The sequence below is a fragment of the Theropithecus gelada genome, chromosome 9 (assembly GCF_003255815.1).
Source record: "Theropithecus gelada isolate Dixy chromosome 9, Tgel_1.0, whole genome shotgun sequence".
Taxonomy (NCBI): domain Eukaryota; kingdom Metazoa; phylum Chordata; class Mammalia; order Primates; family Cercopithecidae; genus Theropithecus; species Theropithecus gelada.
Genome location: NC_037677.1, coordinates 92,815,009 through 92,836,498, shown reverse-complemented (window position 1 = coordinate 92,836,498; position 21,490 = coordinate 92,815,009). Strand labels below are relative to the sequence as shown.

Genomic DNA, 21,490 nt, shown 5'->3' with positions numbered 1-21,490 from the left:
AGGTGTTACTAAGCTCTACCACCTGAATATGAGCACGGTGTGGGATAGGACAGAAATCTAAGGCACACCCCTGTCTTTGAGAGACTTGGTGTTTATTTGGGGTCCCCCTCCCCCAACTCCCAGGGAATCTGATTTAATGGAAGGAAGGGTGTTTGCTTGGTAAGAGGTTTTTTTTAAAGCTTCAAAGATGATTCTAATGTGCAAGTAGGGTTGAAAAACACAGTCTAGTTTGAAAGAGGAGTGACAGTGTTGCACACACACGCACACACATGTGCACACACACATGCATATGTGCACACACACATGCATGCATGCACGCGTGCGTGCACACACACACAATGACAGAAGGTGAACTGAACTGTTTTTTCCTGGCACTGACTCTTCATTTCCTAGGAGATCACAGGGCTTTGTGGAAGATGTGATTTGTCCTGAGATGAAACATTGGGTGGGATGGGCCCAAGGGAAGGGACGGGCACTCAACACTAATCAAGAGGGGCAGCCTGCGAGGTGTGGTTAGTGTTAGTTGTGGTATGCTAAGTGTACACTCAGTGTGGCCTGCCTGGTATTTTAAGTTGCTATTTGTCGAGTGCCTATGACGTGCCAGGCATAGCAATATACACTCTACATATGGTTTCTCGCACAGTCCCCTCAACAGCACAGTGTTGTGCCACAGATGAGGAAACTAGAGAACAAGTATTTCCCCAAGACTCCAGAGCTAGTAGATGGAACTGAGAAGCAAATCCAGATCTAGGCAGATCTAAAGACACTAACTCTAGAATCATTATAAGACAGAGGGCGGGGCATTCCAAAGAGGCAAAGATCAATCATGTTCATCAGGGCAATCAGACCCAGGCTTGAGGAGGGGGACACTTGAGCAGGCCTGGGGAGGGTTTCTCTGACATAGGACTATCAGGGAACACTGGGGAATAGGTTGCACAGGATAGGCTCTGGGGGCGTGGAAAGTAAGCAGAATTTCATTCATGAGATGGGGACACGGGAGCCACTGAGGTTTCCTGAGGGGTTTGATCAATATGATATATGAGTGGAAGATTGGGAGGGGTCTGGTAAACATGAGATGTGAGTGGAACATTGATCTAGAAGCCCTAGTGTGTAGAACAAATGGGGCCACAGCAGGGAGGAGTCCAGGAATCGTGTGGGAGCAGTCCAGGAGGGGGTGAGGCAGGGGGAGCGAGATGGGGTTGGAGGGGAGGGATGCAGATATCTTAAAAGAAAAAGAGCTACAGCATGGATGCTGAACAGATAAGAGGGATCAACAGTCAGGATGAAGGAAAGATAATACCAAAGCTTGGCTCCTTGGCCATCGGGGCAATGGCGTCACCTACAGTGGAGGAGGCTGGAAAGGAAATGCTTTGTCTGGAGGTGCTCTCACCTAGTGGGGAGCGGGAAGGGCAGAGGAGCAAGAGCAGTGGGGAGAAGATAGGCCAGCGTGGTGGAAACCGGAAAGGATAAGCTCTGGGCAGAAGGGTCATGGGACACAAGGACAAATAACAGTCCTTTAGATTTGGTAGGGAGGGAATGGGAACCTTTGAGGAAGCCTTCCAGCCTGAGAGTTTACTTAGAGCTAGAAGGCCCCTGGGGCTGTTTGAATATAAAGAAGTGGCTAGTGGAGGGGCCGTGAGTGGAGACACTGGAGAGAGAGGAACTGCTGAGAGCAAGGTCCCCCAGGGTTGGAAAACAAATAGAGTCAGGGGTACAGGGGCTGGGGCAGGGCTGGAGATCAGGAAGAGTGGAGACGTGGTGGAGCAGAGGTATGTGGGGCATGAGGAAAGGTGAGCCTGGGCCAGACAAGCCACTGTGCCTTAGGACAGTGGGAGGAGCCACAGGCACCTGCTTTAGTGGAGCTTGCATGGGGGTGAAAGGCCAGGGGAAATCTGAACTCTGCTCTGGGCCATCTGCCAGGGAAGCCCCAAGCTGGCGGGCTGTGGGGGGACCAGAGCCAGTTCATGGGTACAGCACCTGTGTGCTGAGGCCCAGTCCGTGGGGCTACCCAGCCCTCCCTTTCCCCCTACTAAGTAATCACCTGTTTGGCCATGGGAGCATCCGCTACCTGACCTCAGGGATGTCCAGACAGGGCTGCCAAGATGCTCCTCATGACAATCCCTCTCTTTTCAGTATTTATACCATAGTGTTCCCATTGGTTTGGCCCATCTGCCTTTCCCCCCTTCCCTGGGCTCCCCAAAGGCAGAGGACCCTGTCTTACTGATCTTTCTATCTCAATTGGCCAGCACAGGCTGGCACTCAGAAGGTGGTCAACAAACAATGGTGGAGTGAATGAATGAATGGACTAACTGTAGGAAGGTCTTTAGACACACCACACCTCAGGACAGTGAGGTCATGGCTGAGGGGAGATTGATCACAGAGATGTTCAGATGCACTCAGGCTAACCCCAGACCCTTTGGAATGATTAATGATGTTATAAGATCTTCTAGTATCTCTGAACTTCACTGACCCCTTACCTCCTTCCAAATCCTTAGTCTCCATGTGCCCTGGCCAGTCTTTTTAATGCATCTTGCTTTCTGTAAACCACCTAGTGACTTCAAAAGCTCAAGTGATTCCCCAGACAGAACCGAAGGACCCATCTCCTTCTGTTTACTCCCCATCCTGCTTAAGGTTTATTATTTAATGTCCTTAGGTTTCCTGTGAGCGTGCTTTTGAGACAACACTCCTACTGCGGTCTGAGAGTTCTGCATGCTAAAGGGTAACGTGAGAACACCGGTATGCAAGATATATCTTCCCAAACTCCTCAGGCTTTGCTGCCAAAACTCACTTTATGGTAATTCTTTGCAGATCGTCTTAAACTTCACATCCATGGATTTGTTTAAAAGCCGGCTGTGCTGGTATGATTACGTGGAGGTCCGGGATGGTTACTGGAGAAAAGCCCCCCTTTTGGGTAAGTTGACTTTAGACACCGTTAAGAGGGGAGTGATGGGATGTTCCCCGGGATGCTGTTAATGTCTGGAAGGTCCACCTTGACAGCGGTCACAGGAAACTCTCAAGGGCCTCTGTCATTGTAAAACTCGGAGCACTCCATTTGGCCACACATGTTAAAAGCCTTTAAAACTGCAAATACCCTTTGACCCAGCAATTCCACTTTTTGGAATTCATCCTAGGGAACTAATTAAGGAAGTGTGCAAAGCTCTAGCTACAGGGATGTTCACTGAAGCAGGAAAAATTGCAAGCAATTTCAATGTTCGACAGTAGGGTTTGGCTGAATAAATTATGATCCATCTTTTCAATGGAAAACTTCCCAGCCATTAAAAGTGAAGTTGGAGTTGACTACTGATACAGAAAGGTGTTCTGGTACACCGTTACACACAAAAAAGTATGTGACAAAAATAGAATAAGCAGTAGGATTCCATTTTAATTAAAAAATACATTTACGTATTAAATACATATATACACACACACATATATAATGCAGGTGTTGCAAATGTAGATGGCTTCAAGGATAACATGTAAATGAAGGAGATGGGATTTGTGTAATAAAATAAGGAGGGGTGGGGGTAGTGTGGTGAACTGAACACCAAATATCCTGTCCAAACTTATTCAAAGCAAAATGACTTAAAACATGCGTACAGGCTGAATTAACTAGAAGATACCACTTTGTGATCTGCAATATAAATCTCAAGTAAAATTATAAATATACATAAATAATTTCAGGGTGATAGAGTTTTTTTAAAATGTGTTCTGTTGTTCTTGGTTTAGCTATATTTTCCCATTTTTCTATGATGAGTGTGTAATGTTTCTGTGAGATGAATACAGCATGAACTCACCCATGCAAAGTTAGCTTGGAGCTTTGAGTGAGACACAGTGGGCAGGTGGTATAACCAGAAAGGTTAGTTAGTTCACTCCAGAGAGATCTCTCGTGGATGACAGGGGAGGTTAGCCTTGCCTAGAGGACCGATGGCTCCAGTGTCTCGGGAGTAGACACTGGGACTCATTCAGCCCAGGAATGGCCGCCATGGTGGAGCTGGAGAGAGAGGCAGAAGTGACGAGGAGCCAGATGGGAGGGTCTCAGCTGAGAGTGTATTGTCCTCACTCGTAGAGGGGTCTGCAGGGTGGGCTCTGGTTTGGACAAGTCTAAGTGCTCAGTGAGGACTTTGTCCCTGGCACATATTCACGTGAGCAGAAAGCCCAACTTGTTATGCTGCAGCTGGCGAGCCTGAGAGTGAGCGTGGTATTGGGTGGTTGGCCGAGATGGAGATAGGAAAGAAGGGACAAGGCTAAGCTGGGAGGTGTCACTACTAGACTGAGCCCTGACTTCATGCCAGATTCTAGGGAGCCCAGGCTGGGGTAGGTCAGAAGAGGCTGGACAGAGGGGTTGGCTGGACTCAAGGTAGCCTGGCAGACATTAATCTTTCATATGACTGAGGGGTCCTAGGCTGCCACCACTAGGAGAAGTCAGTCAAGTAGTCAGCTGTGCAGGTAGACAAGCCAAGAAAGTGATCCCCATGCCAAGCACGGACAGGAGTGCGTCTACTGCAGGACCAGTGGAGTCCACCCCCCAGTGGCAGGGCGGAGGCTGCAGGCCTGGATTTCTGTTTCCTGCCTACCATGAGCAGGCATGGCGCTCTCTAGCAGCCAAAAGGAGGGTCTGGCTTTACAGGTAGCACTGTTTGCTTGTGGCAAAAGACAGAGGGCTGGATTCCCAGTAGCAGAGGTTCCCAAACCTGGCTGGACATGAGAACCTCCTGAGAAGATTTCTGTGAATACGGATTCCTGGGAGACCCTGAATTGGAATCCCCACAAGTTGGGTCAGAGAATGATCCTATTTACCTTTATATAAAAGAGCATGTGCCCAATCTAGTACCACATACGTAGAAAGGACCACAAATATGCCCATCCATCTGGCTGAAGGTGATTACCTCTGAGGAAGGAAGTGCGGAGGTGGTGAGCAGCTTCATGAAGTTTTGTTTTGTATACTTCTCCATTGTTTGAATCTTTTGTAAGAACACATTCAGGTGTCATTCTATAATGAAATAATAAAGAGAGCTATGTGGGAGGAGTTTCCTGAGAACATTGGATCACAGACCCCGCAACCTGGCAGAGACCTTACAGTCACTGAATCCCACACTTTTATGAGAAAGCCAGGCTCCCCAAGTGTGGACTAACTCAAAGGCCACACAGCCAGTGGCTGAGATCAGACCAGAATTCTGATGTCCTGGTGAAGGGGAGAGGTGACTGCTGAACCCAAGGGTGCCAGATAAAATACATTATTTGTTGTTTATCTGAAATTCAAATGTACTGGGCTTCCTTGCGTTTCGTTTGCTAAATCTGGCAACTCTCTGCCCCCACCTCCCTGGAATGGGATAGATTTAAAGGCTTAAGGGGAGGAAGCTCTCTGTTACTGAAGTTCCCCAGAGAGGGCCAAGGCACGTTCCTGAGAATGGGCACAGGCAGAGAGATTTCCAGGAGTTCCTTTTTCTTGAACTTGAAACAAGAATTTTCTCATTATAGATCCTGGTATCTCTGGCTACATTTCATTAATGAAATGGGACTTTTGCCGTTTATTGGTGGTGGTGATGTTTTTTTGTTGTTGTTTTGTTTTGTTTTTTGTTTTAAGTTTTTTGGGGTTTTTTTTGGCTCATGTTTTACCCACTTTTAGTGTGTGTGTATGTGTGTGTGTGTGTGTGTGTGTGTGTGTGTAGAGTGCCAGCGCCTGTAACCGTTATTCTTCATTTGCAGTTCTCCTTTGCCAACTATTTGGCCTGCTCTGATGTTTCCAAATGCAGTTGTTAGTGAACTTTTGTGTTTGGAACAAGTGCATTGTGTCGGCCGAGCTGGTCCCTGGGAGGGGTCAGTGCCATAAAATCTGCTGGGAGGAGGCAGGTCAATGCCCCTTTGGCAGGAGGGAGAGCGGATTAGGGCGGATTGTGAAAGTATGCATCTTGCTCTGAAAACTGTGCATCGCATTTTTTCCCAGGGCAGTGTGTGAAAATCCAGGCATAATGGACGCATAACTTTTTATGAATGAACCCTTTATGACTCCCCATGGAGCCCACTTGTAGTATCCTCATCTGCATTTCCTCTTCTTGATATCCTTATTAAACTCCTCCTCTAAATCCAGGAACCGGATTTCAGTGCAGGAATCTGATACCTTTTCTCTAGTCCAGTTTCTCTCCAGCCTGCTTAGTCTTCTTGGAAGGAGGCTATTTTTTGAGACCCAGGTTTTCACATAGTGATTAACGGAAAAGTCGACTAAGAACATTTCATGGCTGGCTAAAGATATCAAATTGGTTTATCAGTTTTGGGGGTCACTTATGATTCTGCACCTAAAGAGGGGAGGAAGTTGGCTGCAGAGAGAATTCATCCAGTGATCTTAAATTCTGTCCAGTAAATTGGATTCCCTCCCTTATTTCTGTTAGAGGAATTACTCTAACAATGCACTTTTGTATGCAGAACTGTCTTTGGGCATTCTGTATCACCACAGTGCATACAAAAGCCCTTTTTCCCTCTTTCCCTGAAATGGGGAGAGGGAAGTTCAGAAAGGCCAGGCTGGCCAATCAGTGTCGTGTGGCCCGGGCTACTCAGGCTCGCTAGCCAGGGGCAGCCTCCCAAATGAGCAGAAATGATGGAATGAGTCAAACAGCCAAGCCTGGCATTTCCACAGAATTGCTTTACGGTTTGAGGCTTTGATCTTCATTCCTACTTGTCTGTTTCCAAACTGGGAAATGGGGATGACATCTATATTACTAGAGAGTAGATTTTATGTCTATTTATCCAAAATTATACAATGTTCAGAACGGTACCTCAGTCAGTGAAGGTTTTCTTTTTGATGGTAGTGGTGGTGATGATGAAGCAGATGATACCGATAATGAAGGTCTCAGACTGCTCCGGTTTAAGTCCCGCTCTTACTTACAGCTTTGAGACTTAAATTCTCTGACCCTCAGTTTTCTTGTCTGTGAAATGGGATTAATAATAGTATCTATTTTTAGTAGAGACGGGGTTTCACCGTGGTCTCGATCTCCTGACCTTGTGATCCGCCCGCCTCGGCCTCCCAAAGTGCTGGGATTACAGGCGTGAGCCACGCGGGAGGCGGAGCTTGCAGTGAGCCGAGATCGCGCCACTGCACTCCAGCCTGGGCCACAGAGCGAGACTCTGTCTCAAAAAAAAAAAAATAATAGTATCTAATTCAGAGAGTATCGGGATGAAATGAGATAATCCATGGAAAGTGCTTAGGACAGTGTCTGGCACAGACAGAGTCAATAAAAAAGGGACTTTTATTAGAACCACTACGATGAAGATGAGAACACTGAGACATCAGTTAAGGGACAAAGTAGAGGATTCTAGTTAAGAGGTACAACATGATTTGGGGAGAGTGCTTAGGAATAATTTGTAATTTGTTCTACCAAGTCTAGTTTTGCCAAGGCAGTAAAATATACCTTAGGCTGCAATTCCTGCCTCCTGTTGAGTACTCAGCAGAGAGAAGCTGTCTACTGGCCCTTGGGTGGTGGGTGGTTCATCTCATCTGCTTAGGTCTTTTGGAGGCGAGGCAGTGAAAGTCCCCCTCTCTTTTGGAAATATGCCTCAGCGACTGTGACAGCTGGGTTTTAAAAGGAGAAACTTGGATCTGAAACTTGGGCTAGGCGAAGAAGGAATTCCTTTTGTGAACCAGCACTGTCTAATTGCTCCGTGCCCTCATTGGTAAGCAGTACTTCCCCAGGCTTGCCTGTCATTTTCCAAAAATCACTTAACATTAATTGGCCGTGCCAGAGAAACCATTACTGAAAATTTAGAGGCTTCTGGTGGATTTTTTTCTTGCCAAATTATTGGCAGGAGTTTCATCTCATCTCACTTAATATTAATCTCCCCAAATCCAAAAGGCTACAGGTGGTCAGAATTGGAAGGAAGCAGAAGAGATTAGCAGCCTTTACCCCCGTGTTTCCCCAAAACATGTACAACACAGCTGGCCATTAGGAGATGCCCACAGTGGCCTTTACTCCTCCCCTAACCTCACCTGCTCATGGCCTCAAGTGGCTTGTCCACTGCCTAACATAGCACTGGCAGTAAGAGTACCCACGATATATCTGCTTTAAAAATATTCAGATAAAATTTCTGGACCATACAATTCACCACTTAAAGTATACCAGTCAATGGTTTTTAGCATGCTCAGAGTTGTGTCACCACAATCAATTTTAGAATATTTTCATCACAGCGGGGCGCGGTGGCTCACGCCTGTAATCCCAGCACTTTGGGAAGCTGAGGCAGGCAGATCATGAGGTCAGGAGATTGAGACCATCCTGGCTAACATAGTGAAACCCCTAAAAATACAAAAAATTAGCTGGGCATGGTGGCACGCGCCTATAGTCCCAGCTACTTGGGAGGGTGAAGCAGGAGAATCCCTTGAACCTGGGAGGCAGAGGTTGCAGTGAGCTGAGATCACGCCATTGCACTCCAGCCTGGGTGACAGAGTGAGACTCTGTCTCAAAAAAAAAAAAAAATTTTTTTCATTACTCCCAAAGAAGACCCATACTCATTAGCAGCCACTCCCCATTCCCCATTGCCCCCCACAGCTAAATACATTCTCTGAGTGACTAATGCAGTAGGTGCTTGGTAGAACCATGATCTTCCAGTCCAAATGGACTGTGACTGGTCTGTGTTCTGAACCAATCAGTAAAAATGAACCCATCTCCCGTCTCGCCCTGGGCTGCCATCCTGACGTGGCAGTAGCGATTAGATGGCCAAGAATGACCAGATACTGGGAAGACCAGGCTTCTGTGGAAGCTCCAGATTTCAGACCATGCACCCAAGTGTCTAAGAAATACAAACATGTTAATTTTTTTTCCCAATAACAAAAGTTTGTCTATGATGAGCCCCCTTTCCATCAGGTAGTAGGGACTTGATTTTGGTCAATTTGTGTTTTCAGCTTTGGTCAATTTGTATGTCCTGGTGGGGGGGGGCATAGTTTATGCCAAGGCATGGTGGTGGTGGGGGAGCATCTATCCTGCCACCCTGATTGGCATTGCTGGGATGTCCTCATCCCCAACCAATGAGTCCTCTGTCCAGATAGAGGCTGCTGGGCTTCCTCCTTGTATCAACCCTAGGCTGGTTTAGAATGGTGCAGGCTTACATTCCCCTAGAAGCTTGGGAGACATTCTATGGCTCCCCTAATCCTCCTGGCAATGGGAAAGTCACTTCCATCACCCTCTCGGGCTGGAATCATGTTGCTGCCATCCTGTCACACTTTGCCTGAAGAGCTCTGCATGCCTGTCTCATGGCCAAGTGTCTGGACAATCACATAGACACTTCTCTGCTGACCTTGGGAAGTAGGCACAGCAGGGGAATCCAGGGTCTTGCTGCCACTCTGGATTCTGCCCAGGGACTGAGGAGACAGTTTTCTGTTTCTCTTAGATCCTTAAACCTACCTGGGATCTCTTTCTCAAGGTGAGATGGGGAATGGGTCCTTTTAGGGGCTCCCTGGTGCTGTCCCGCTAGTCCTCTCACTCCTCAATCCTAGGAACCCTCCTACGGCTACCAGGATGGGGGAAAATATGGTGCATCCTTCCAGATCTTTGCTATTGCAACTAGGCTTGTGAAATGTAAATGCCAAGATGGTTTTATTTCTTTACTGTGTATTCCCTGGCATCCCTTCCCAAGGCAAGGAAAGCAGAATGTCTAATGCCCCCAGAAGGGAAGGGCATACATGCAACAGGAAATACCAGGAAAGGAAATCTGCGCTACTATCTCACCATTCTTCCCCTGCCACACCTTCAGAGCCTCAGCAACACCCACTCGGCAGGGGAGAGGCTGCCTTGGCTCTTCTCTGGATACCTTGATGGGAATCTGGAATTCCCCTGAAGTCATCCTGAATAAGAATTAAGTCACGCATTGTTGTGTGACTCTTCCAATCCCATCTTTTGATCCTGTGTGTGCTACAGGATAAGTTATCCCAGCCAGGGTTATTGCTCACTTCAAACCACGTGTGAAGAACCTCGGCTTCCTCCTAGCCTGAAGCCAGTGCCTTCTTACTGTCCCCAGGTCTCCTAACTGCTTCTTTTTCCATTTTCCAGGCAGGTTTTGCGGCGATAAGGTCCCGGAGCCCCTCGTCTCCACAGACAGCCGGCTCTGGGTGGAGTTTCGCAGCAGCAGCAACATCTTGGGCAAGGGTTTCTTTGCAGTGTACGAAGGTTTGTGCGTGGTGAAAGCAGCCGCTCGGTGGACCCTCATAAGCTCTGTCCTTCCCAGGCAGCCCACTGTCCCTCTCCCAGCCCACGGCACTCCAAGCCAGAGCCACGGGGGTGGGGGCAGCCACCGCAGGGGGCAAGCTGAGGATTCCACAGCCCCTCTGGCAACATTCTGGAAGCAGAGGCCAGCTGTGCCCACTTCAGAAGTGGTGCCATCCTCCTGACGCCATCCCGCTCAACCCTCATTCCAGGCCAGCTGAGGAATCGGCTTCCCCCATACAGGATGGTATTGGGGGGATCTAGAACCCTGTGGAAATGATAGCAGCCTCTGAATTGCTGTGTGAGCCTAAGCAAAGAATCTGATCTCGCTGGGCCTCTGTTTGTTTCCTTTGTGAAAAGAAGGCTTTGGGCAACATCAAGGAATTTCCAACTGCGTTTCTTAGAAGGGCCTCTGAGGCCACCCTGGTGACTGGTAGAAGGAATCAATAGGTCTGGGCTCTAGGCAGCTGCCACCAGGCGATGCTGCTTCTATTTCTTCTATGTCTTGAGCTTCTCTGGCTCACTCCCCACCCCACCGTACCCTCTGCCAAAAAAAAAAAAAAAAAAAAAAAAGGGAAACTACGAGAAAACTACCAAGGGTCCTTTGGCCTTAAATTATTACAATTTTAGAGAGGCCAAAGTTTTGTCTTTGTGAAATAAGTAATGTGCATGTATACGCACGTGTGTGCGCACGGGTCCCTTCCTACCAGCGATCCTGTACCCTCTACCTTGAATCACCTGGAGAACTTCGCGGCTCCGCAGGGCTCCCCCACACCCACTGGAATCAGAACCTCTGGTGGGTGTGGCCCCAGCTTCCACAGTTTGCAAACTCCCCCGGGCGATTTTGATGCACAGCGAAGGTAGAGAACCACTGCTTTACGTGGTTTTTTCTTTATATGAAAAAAAAAATCAGAGTTAAAGACAAATGCAATCGTGCCTTTCTGGAGGCACCGTGTTTGTGGGGTGGAGATGAAAATGTTGGCGAGTGGAGCCACCTAGTGGTGGCAAGCGGCTCCCGCCACCTTCCTTCCTAAGATCTGACTGACCAAGGCCCCCCGTCTTCCTCTCCTGCTGTCTCTTTCTAAAGCTACCTGCGGGGGAGACATTAACAAAGATGCCGGTCAGATTCAATCTCCCAACTATCCGGATGACTACAGACCTTCCAAGGAATGTGTCTGGAGGATTACGGTTTCGGAGGGGTTCCACGTGGGACTTACCTTCCAAGCTTTTGAGGTGAGTGCTGCTCAGACCGGCTTCCCAAGGAAACGCAACTTTTGCTAGACACTCTCCACTCTGTAAAGATGGGTGTTCATTTTTGGTTAAAAACGGGAACCTAAGAGGCCATTCTCAAGCCCATGGTGAATTGTGCCCGGACATCTGACATCAACATCTATGCAGGCTTTTGAAACGGGGTTCGCCACCTTTCTGAGGGCAGTAAGAGAGATTGAGAATAATAATCAAAGTGAAAATTCAGGATGGGATCCAGGGAAGTTTGGTAGAATTGTTCTTCTCTGTTTATCCTCTTAGACTTTTCTCAGCTTGATTCACCCTTGACTTCTGCAAGTAAGGCGCGAACTAGGAAGCAGCATGGAGAGACCTGGGACACACTTGGGTCCTTCCGCCTCTTGGTTAGATTTTGAGAGTGATATTTGGGTTCTCTTCTTAAATCAAAAACCTGAAAGTGGAACCATCTGCCATCCACCTTGTCTCTGTTTCTTCCTTTAGATTGAAAGGCACGACAGCTGTGCATACGACTACCTGGAAATCCGGGATGGCCCCACGGAAGAGAGTGCCTTGATCGGCCACTTTTGTGGCTATGAGAAGCCGGAGGATGTGAAATCGAGCTCCAACAGACTGTGGATGAAGTTTGTGTCCGATGGCTCTATCAATAAAGCGGGCTTTGCGGCCAATTTTTTCAAGGGTATGAATTAGCAGTTTGTTCCCACTTTTAGGCACAAGAAGAAACATTGCTCCCTCTGGCTTAAGACACACAAAACCATATGGAAGCTTACCACCAAACAAGCCTCCCTGCAGAGAAAAGGCAGCGACACATTTCAGAGCTGGGTGTGGGCCCCCAGCAGAGTTCCCAACTGATCAGGAGCAGGCTCAGCCTTGGCTTCCACACGATAGAAAGTTCTATACTTGGAAATTAGGTCTAGTAAGTTTACAAGGGCAAACTACATGGTAGTGAAACTGAGTATGGAATAACAGCAAATATTTGGATAGCAGCTATCATTAATTGATCACCTACTGTGTACCAAGAACTGTGTAAGGTACTTAACTTACATAATGTCATTTAATTCCCCAAATAACCCTGTGAGTTAGGTTTGGATCAGGGCTGGGAAGGGCTTCTCAGGATCATGCAGGTAGTTAAGTGGCAGATCAGGGATCTAATTCAGTTGGCCTAATTCCTAAGTTCAAACTCTTTCTACAACATTGCCACTGTTCCTTGATGTGGGCCAGAGAGGCAACCCAGGTGTTCAGCTCCTGGAGCGTCAGTGCCCCCAGACTACATGCTTACCCCCACATGATGGGGGTCGGGAGGAGAATAAGGGGTGGCACTCTGGGAACAAATTTCCATGTTGCCCTGGGGACCTGCTGCTCTGTAGGGTCCTGATGGAAACAGGCCCAGAATGGCACGAGCAGACCCAGCTTTCCTGGCCCCGGAAGAGCCAGCTTCCAAGCCTCCTTTGAATGGGCAGGTCCTCATTCTCTGCCGTGAGGCCCCTGAAAGCCCTGAAGACCACACCCTAACAGGGAAGCATGGCTGCTCCCCGCTGCATTGGGCCTGGGCGCCCAGGAGCACAGCAGCAGCCCGTGAGTAGAGACATTCGGTCCTCTGCTGCTGTTGCCCCTTAAGAAGTGACCCCACTTCCCCAGCCTCCCCACCACTTGTGCTTGCCCAGAGGCTGCTTTCTCCTCTCCCCCCTTCTCCTAGGACTCCTGGCTGAGCCAGCACAGAAATCCCAGTCCCTCCCTTGCTCCCCTTCTCCCTTTCTGCCCCATCTTAGACCTCCCAGGTTCTACGTTAACAGCCTGGGTGTCAGAAGAACCCACTTCTGCAGTGTCACCCAGAGCAGGCAGCCATTCGTCCTTACTGAAGCCTCAGTTTTCCTCTCTGTGAAATAGAAAGGACATCTGCCCATTGTACCTAAGCAATTATTGTGAAGCCCCAAAGAAAGGATGGCTGTGGAGGCACTTTAAAAGCTGGCAAGTGACAAACAAGGGGTGGGGCTGTCATTTTTTCCTATTTTGAAGCATCGGGGAAGAGCAAAACCCAAACAGTAGCAGAGGAAGAATCATGTTGGCGCTGAAGGATTGGAGACAAAACTTGAGTTGCTTCTTTCTCAAGCCAAAACAAACAAAAAAAAAGCCAGACCATGGCAAGTGTATTTTGAAAGCAGGTCAGCTTGTGATTGCACAGGGAAGATATGACAGCCTTGGTTGAGATGCCTGGAAATTCACAGCCCCCACCCCTCCCTGGCCCAGCCTGCACATGCCTGGTGTCTCCCAGCCTGGGGCAACCTCTGTCTGACTTGGCCGCAGTGAAACCGGCTGGGTGGCCTCAAGCAAGTTGCATGATTTCTCCAGTTGCATAGCTTCTGTTGCACAAGCTCCAGTCTCTCTACCTGGAGAGACAATGCTGCCAGATGATTGCAAGGTTGTCATCAGAAGAAAATGGAATAGTGCAAGTGAATACACCCAGTGTAATATTTAGTCCCATTAATTGTCTTTGCTAAGGAAGGAATCTTTGAGGTGGTTATTCTCTCTGAAAAAGCCGATGCGACAATTTCTTCTTGCTATTGTGATGGACTGGTTTCCTATTCCAGCTGCAGCAATTTACCACAGGCTTGGTGGCTTGAAACAACGCACACTTATTATCCTACAGTTGTGGAGGTCAGAAGTCTAACATGGGTCTCACTGGGATAAAATCAAGGGGATGACAGGGCTGCATTCCTTCTTGAGGCTCTAAGGGAGAATCTATTTCCTTGCCTTTTCCAGCTTCTAGGAGCTGCCTGAATTCCTTGGCTCATGGTCCTCTTCCACAGTCAAAGCCAGACAGAAATGGCCAGTGTGTCATTCTCATGCCACGTTCTCTCTGCTGCATCTCAGATCTCTGCTCCTGTCCGCACATCTCCTCCTTCTGACCCTATCTTCCTTCTACCTCTTTCCCTTACACGGACCTGGTGTGGACATTGGGCCCACCCAGATGCTCCAGGAGAATCTCCTCGTCTCCAAGATCCTTCATTTAACCACACTGGCAGAGTCCTTCTTTCACCTAATTAAGATCCTTAATTTAACCACACTTGCAGAATCTTACATTAAGGTAACAGATTCACAGGTTGCAGAGGCCAAGCTGTAGACAGCTTTGGAAGGCCTTATTCTGCCTACCACATGTCATGAATGATTATGAGATTGTCATTCTAATTCTATTTATTCTAGTCCTCTTGGCCTTCTCTTCCCCTGACTTCCACCCCAGGTTCTATAAGTTGGGTGCTGGAACTCCATTCCAGGGGGTAACTGGTAACTACTGACCATCCACACCTCATTGCTGATGCTGCTGGTGGTCAGCAATGCACAGTTTTGAGAGTACCAGCTAAAGCTGGAGATTAGGCTTGTCAGCCTTAGGAAATTTAAAAAAAAAAAAAAAAAAAAAAAAAAAAAAAAAAAAAAAGCAGGATGCCCAGTTACATTTGAATTTTAGATAAAGAATGATTTTTTTTTTTTTTTTTCAGTATATGTCCCAAAGATCACATACTGTGCTGAGAAGTGATTGATGGTTTATCTGAAAGTCAAATTTAACTGGACCTCCTGATTTTTTTATGGAAAACTTGCTGGAGATGCCAGTCAGGGCAATGGAAGGTATTTCTCTGATGCTAAACTGGTTTGTAAGAGACGGAGGAAGTGCCTGGACCTGCTCAAGTAACCATGATAGCCGGCTCCATCTGCTGGTTAGAAGATGCCACCTTCTCCCTCCTCCCCATCTAGCGTGCATTCAACATTCATCAGTTAATGTGTTGGTGCTGGGGCTGGAGACGCCAAGGAAAGCACACAATGGTTGTCCTCAAGTGCTCAAGGTGGTGAAGGAGATCAGCAGCAAATGCGCGATGACGTTGCCGTGTGGGTGTGGACCTCGGTGGAGGCTGTGAGACTCAGTCTGCCACGGGGCCCAGGTTACCCAGTGTCCTACTTGGAGGGCATTTCAATTTGCAAACATCTTTTCAGATGCCTGTCAAAGTGTGGATTGAGGCCCACCCAAAGTAACTTAGTGCACAGACTCAGCTTGACTTTTTTATGGTAAAGACAACTGCAGAGAACAACATTTAGAAAAGAAGAAATATACACCATTGACCTTGACCATGAATCTTAAAGTAGGAATCAGGATTAACAGAAACCTCATCTAGACCTATTAAATCAGGGAAAGGACATCTAGGTTATCTCGCTTTTCTTCATTACAGTCCCCTGGTAGGAATTATTACTGCCTCCGTTTTCCAGTTGAGGAAGCTGAATTCCTAACATGGCTGGGCTGGAACTGGAATCTAGATCTGTAGGATTCCACAGTCCACTCTCTTTCCAATAAGGAGACCTGAAAGCCACAGGGAAGGAATGTGAAGGGGGTGGAATTTTTCCTTAGTGTTTGTGATTCGATTCTGACACTGATCACCTTTCCACCTTCCCAATACCACAGGGGTGTAGGCAAAAGGGCTCTGGACGTGGCAAGTGGAGTTTGGAGTGCTGGTCCCTTGTTGCCTGCTAGCTAGCCACTCTTTTGCAGATCAGCTTTCCTTTCTGCGACAGCTCATACCTGCTTTGCTCCTCACTGTGGTCCCAGTGCTTGGCACACAGTAGGCTCAGTAAATACCTAGTAAGCAATGAAAGAATGGATAGATCAATGAATGAATGGGCTCCATTGCCCTGTTGGTGGAGTGGGCATCCTGCTGCCTGCTCTGCCTCCTTTGCAAGGCTCTCCGGAAGAAGAGTGGGTGAGAGACCACAGCTTTGTGCAACACTGTCCAACAGAAATGGGATGTGAGGCACAACCAGGAGCCACATAGGTGCCCTTGAATTTGCTGGCAGCTGCCTTACAAGAAAGTAGAAACCAGTGACATTAATTTCAATGATATTTTTATTTACTCTAAGGTACAAAATAATATCATTTTAATATGTAATCAATATACGCAGTGTTAATGAGAGATCTTATGTTTTTCATACTAAGCCTTGGAAATCCAGCATGTGTTTTATGCTCATGGCACATCTCCACTTGGACCAGCTGCATTTCAGGTGCTCAGTAGCCATGTGTGGCTGGGGGCTGCCGTATCAGACCGCGAAGGTCAGGAGACTATGCCCAGCCAGCTTCCCCAGCCCAGCCTTTTCCCAGCAAGTCCATCAGTCAGATGTCCTGTGAACACAAAGTTCCTAGCACATGTATCAGAACTTCTTCAGTGAAAGAAGCTGGGAGAGGAGCTCAAAGGTCCAGCAGAAGAGCTGGAGCAAGCCAAAGAAGCTCTTGCCTTGGTGCCAGTTGGCAGGCGTTCTGCCCAGGGCCCAGCTGGCACCTGACGCTGGCCAGGGTGCCAGTTGGCCTCTGCACCCCCTTCTGGTGCCAGGTGGCAGCCCCTCTCAGAGCCTACTGGCCGGCAGCAAGCAGAGCACCTTACAATTCTGGGTTTTTTGGGAGAAGGCAGCAGCGCTCAAGGGATGGCAGGGCCATTTTGGTCCTATGCCCCCACATAAAGAATTAAAGGATTCCCACCTTGATCCCTCCATCCCCTATCCCAGTGCTGATAGGTCACCATGAAGGGCTTCGTAAGGGGACTGGCTTCCTTCAAGGGATTTCTTTAAAAGCCTAAGAATGTGCTCTGCCTTCCCTTTCCTTAACTTTCCCTGAAACAATTTTTGGGATCCTGCCTGAGCCATCTCATCATCTAACTACTTCCTTCTTTCACTAATTCCACCTGGACCATGAGAAGACTCCAGAGCTCCTGCTATGCTAAGTTGAGCCCTGCTTCCAGTCTCTTCTACTCCCACGCTCTCCCAGATTTTTCTGGGAGGCTTGGCCTTGGCCTTTGCCTCTGCAGCCCAGAGCAAGCACGAGCCTGTGGGCTTGGAGCAGGTGCTGCTTTACCACAGTGGGAGGCCCCATGCATCTCTGTGCCATCCAGCCAGGCTGAAGCAGGGCTGCAACTGGCCAAACATCTCATGCCTCTTGCTAGAGAGAGCTCAGGTGTAAAAGCATGCCTTTCATCTACCTCCCAAGGCCAAGCACCTTACCTTCTAGTCTCTGGAGGAATTACATTTTCTTTGCTTTTGGCCCAAGTCCATCCACTGGGCTCTCTCCTTTCACCTGGCTAAGATGGCGCCAAGACACTTGCTCCTCTGTGCCCCTCTTGCCTATGTGTCCTGCCCACAACCACAGCGTCTTCTGATATCAGAGTCTCCTTCTGCCCCTAGCCTTGGTCCTTTTTCTATCTGTCTCTCCCGATGGGCTCTTTCCTCAGTTTCCTTCTGCCCCCGGCCTTGGTCCTTTGTCTATCTGTCTCTCCCAATGGGATCTTTCCTTGGTTTCCTTCTGCCTCCTCACAAGGTCCCCCAGCCAGTGTCTTGAGTTCTGCTGTGCTGCCCTCCTGCCCATCCATCTTCCTCCACTGGCCCATCCTTGAAGCATTTTCCTTCTTTCTGTTCTTGCCTTGTCTCCCTTCCCTCCTCAGGCCTGCACTGCTCCACTCCCACCTGGTCCAAGTATGCCCAGATAACCTTATCTTTTCACTGCCCCATCACTGTGTCTGTCTACTCGCTGGAAATTTGAAGGCAACTCTGCTGCTGTCTATCATGATGGCTTCTGTGTGTTGATGGTCTGTATGCTGGGTACTTCACATGCATCATTTTCGTCGTCACAACCCTAAAAGTAAATATTATCATTCTCACTTTAAAGCAGGAGGGAGCCTCAGTGAGGCTAAATCACAAGCAGTCATCCCATTTATTGGAGGAAGATCTGCTGGAGGATCCACCCTAGGTCTGATTCACTTTAAAGCCTGGACTCTTTCCACTACTTTTTGTCAACTATTTTCTTCTTTCTATACTTTTTAGCAAATGTCTACGAAAGTACTTTCAATATGGTAAGGTGATAAAAAAAAAAAAGTAACTGCACACTTGTTACTATTTTAGCATACTTAAGACTTACATTTATTTGAGGCGATGGGCAACTTCAACTCCCTGCCTGGATTGTCTCTCTAAACCCAATCTCCCCTAATAAGCAATTAATTTATATAAGCTTTTATTGAGCCCAAGAATACATCACCATTAGAGTTACCTAAGTTCACTGTCCACTATGTGAAATGATGGGATATTTACAAACACTCCTTTACTCAGGAAGTGCAGCCAGGTTGGTGAAGAGTCTATGCATCACAGACAAAGAAGATTGGAAGGAAAGGGGTATATTTGAGTTGGAAAAAGGCAGGGTAGAGGGAAGCTGGGTGATTGGAGGGTTTGTGTTTTCTGAGGACCAGTGGATTGGAAGTTGTAAGGAGTGAGACTTTTAACCCAATAAATATCTTTGAAAAGTGGTGAGAGTCCTGTCTCTGGGAGTTTTCAAGCAGGGTCTGAAGAGCTCTCTCTCCAGAACATTATTGAAAAGATTCCTGCCTGAGAGGGCAAGACTGGGTATCTTTCCAGGTCTTTACCAACTCATAGATGCTCTTAATTTCTTTTAGTTTGTGTATAATGAGTTATTTCAAGATTTGGTGAACAACTTTTTTTGTTGTTGTTGAGACAGAGTCTTGTTCCGTCGCCCACGCTGGAGTGCAATGGCGCAATCTCAACTCACTGCACCTTCCACCTCCCGGGTTCAAGCTATTCTCCTGCCTCAACTTCCCGAGTAACTGGGATTACAGGCATGCGCCACCACGCCCAGCTAATTTTGTATTTTTAGTAGAGACAAGGTTTCACCATATTGGCCAGGCTGGTCTCAAACTTGTGACCTTGTGATCCACCCACTTCAGCCTCCCAAAGTACTGTGATTACAGGCGTGAGCCACCGTATCTGGCCAACAACTTTATACTTACTGTGTTCCTACCTTCCGTGGTGCTGTGGACCAGAACTCTCCTTCCCGCTTCTCCCCACATCCTTTCTTCTTCCTAGGTTCAACGTTTTTGAAAAAGATGTCTCAGTGTTTAGTCGTCCCTTCACTAGACTCCTCTCTAGCTCTGCTAGGCCACATCCCACATGCTGTCTTTCAGGGCTAGATGTACTATGGCTGGCAACAGATAATCATATTTTTCCTTTTATTTCTAATATTTGTTTTGGTTTTTCTTTTCTTCAGTGGCACGTGGGTTAATGTGTCTGGGGAGCATCTCTAATGACTTCCAGGTTCTCCCTCTGAACCGGAACAATGGCATGCTATGTGCTGTTACTTAGTCGCCCCAAACGCATCACTAGGCACTTGGTGCCAAATCCCATCCAAAGCACCTGCTAACTCAGCCTCATTATGGCCTCTTCCTGCAGGTTTTCCTGGCAGCTTTGGCTAACCTAAGAGCCCGTGTTTTCTGTAACCTTGAATATCTCCCTGTGCATACCTCTCTTACGAGTATTTCTAAAACTGCTAAATAACACATTCTGTCTCTAATGTCTAGAGAATACTGACACATCTTCATCTAGCAACGTGTTCTTTGTCTTCACCCTTTATTTAATGTCTCTGAGAAGTTGCATATTTATGGGGGTAGAGGAAGTCCTCAATTCCATGGCTTTAAAATGGATGAAGTCTTTGGCATGGAACTTTGTGAAATGTTTTGAAGTCTCAAATGACCGATGACAGAACACCTCAAAGAATTCACTTCTCCAGGCCTGACCTCCTCTTGGCAGAGCCCACCCCGGCTAACAAGGTTCCTGCTTGTGTTGTCAGTGTCCTGCCTTCACTGTCCCTGCTGCCTGGTTTTCAGAGGTGGACATAGCACTCTTTGGGAGGTGGTCACCAGGAGTGGCTCCTGTTTCTTAGAGGACACTTGCTGGTGAAACTGGGATGCGGAAGGGTTGGGAACAGCCAGGAGGCTTCATGACGATGTAACTGGAGTCGCCTTCCTTCCCACCAGAGGTGGATGAGTGTTCCTGGCCAGATCACGGAGGGTGCGAGCATCGCTGTGTGAACACACTGGGCAGCTACAAGTGTGCCTGTGACCCTGGCTACGAGCTGGCCGCTGATAAGAAGATGTGTGAAGGTTGGTGTGGGACCTGCCAAGCTGGAATGAGAGGGGATATGGGACAAGTCTTTGAGGAACTGGGGCAGAGATGGGGCAACCGGCTGGCTGTGTAGGAACAATGGGCAATGGGCAGACATGGTGGAAGACCCACCTACTTCCCAGAAGGAGAAACAGCCTGACAGCTGTCACAACTGTCAGAAAACTGCCCAAATTACATATACCCTGCCCTAGAGACTGAAATCGAGGTTTATTTTCTTCTATGATTGTGTGAAATTGACATGATTATTAAAGTAGGAAACAAAAGCAAAGAAAAACCGTGAGCACTCCAGTGACTCAACCAATAGCACTTTTCATCCATCCTATTTCTACCTGGCTTGTGTTCTGTCTTCCTTGTCCACGTGCATGAATCTGCTTGTTCATGCAAGCTTGGTATGGTGAGTAGCTTGCTGCAAACATTTCTAATTCTCCTTTGGCCCAAGCCATAGGGAGCCCCCAGCTCTGTCACTTGGTGAAAGGAAAGCACAAATGCATTCATTGTTTTTAAAAGCAGTAAAGATTTATCCCCAATTTTTTTCTTTCAGATATTCAGTTGAAACCATAGTTTTGAACAAAGGACACTGAATTAATCAGTTCAAATTGTCTAACATTTAAAAATTATTATTACAGAACAGCAGGGCTCTATTGCTCCTGGTGGGAAATCACAGTCACTTGGAGCCAAAGCTAAATGAAATCCTGTTTCTGTTTCCCCCGTGCAGTGGCCTGTGGCGGTTTCATTACCAAGCTGAATGGAACCATCACCAGCCCTGGGTGGCCGAAGGAGTATCCCACAAACAAAAACTGTGTCTGGCAGGTGGTGGCCCCCGCTCAGTACCGGATCTCCCTTCAGTTTGAAGTGTTTGAACTGGAAGGCAATGACGTATGTCTCTGTGCTCTGATTGATTGGGGAGTGTATTGAGGGGTGACTTGGAGCTGGAAACCAGTGAGGGGCTGGGAGGGCAGGGAGATGACTTGTGTTGGAACTGGAGCTTTGGACAGTCACAGGGCCTGCACTAGCAGAATCTGGGGGAAGGTTTTCTCCAGCAGTTTCGGCTGCACGCTCTCTGCAGATAGAGC

The 21,490-nt window shown here is 47.8% G+C and overlaps 1 protein-coding gene across 1 annotated transcript in view; it reads left to right on the top strand.

Annotated features, from left to right (window-relative positions):
- TLL2 (tolloid like 2) overlaps positions 1-21,490 on the top strand; it is a 148,716-nt gene that overhangs the window by 106,244 nt on the left and 20,982 nt on the right. The window contains exons 10-15 of the mRNA XM_025396938.1: positions 2,809-2,911; positions 10,032-10,148; positions 11,272-11,417; positions 11,910-12,105; positions 20,270-20,395; positions 21,133-21,293. Coding sequence (XP_025252723.1) covers positions 2,809-2,911; positions 10,032-10,148; positions 11,272-11,417; positions 11,910-12,105; positions 20,270-20,395; positions 21,133-21,293 — 849 coding nt within the window. The remainder of the gene's footprint in view (positions 1-2,808; positions 2,912-10,031; positions 10,149-11,271; positions 11,418-11,909; positions 12,106-20,269; positions 20,396-21,132; positions 21,294-21,490) is intronic.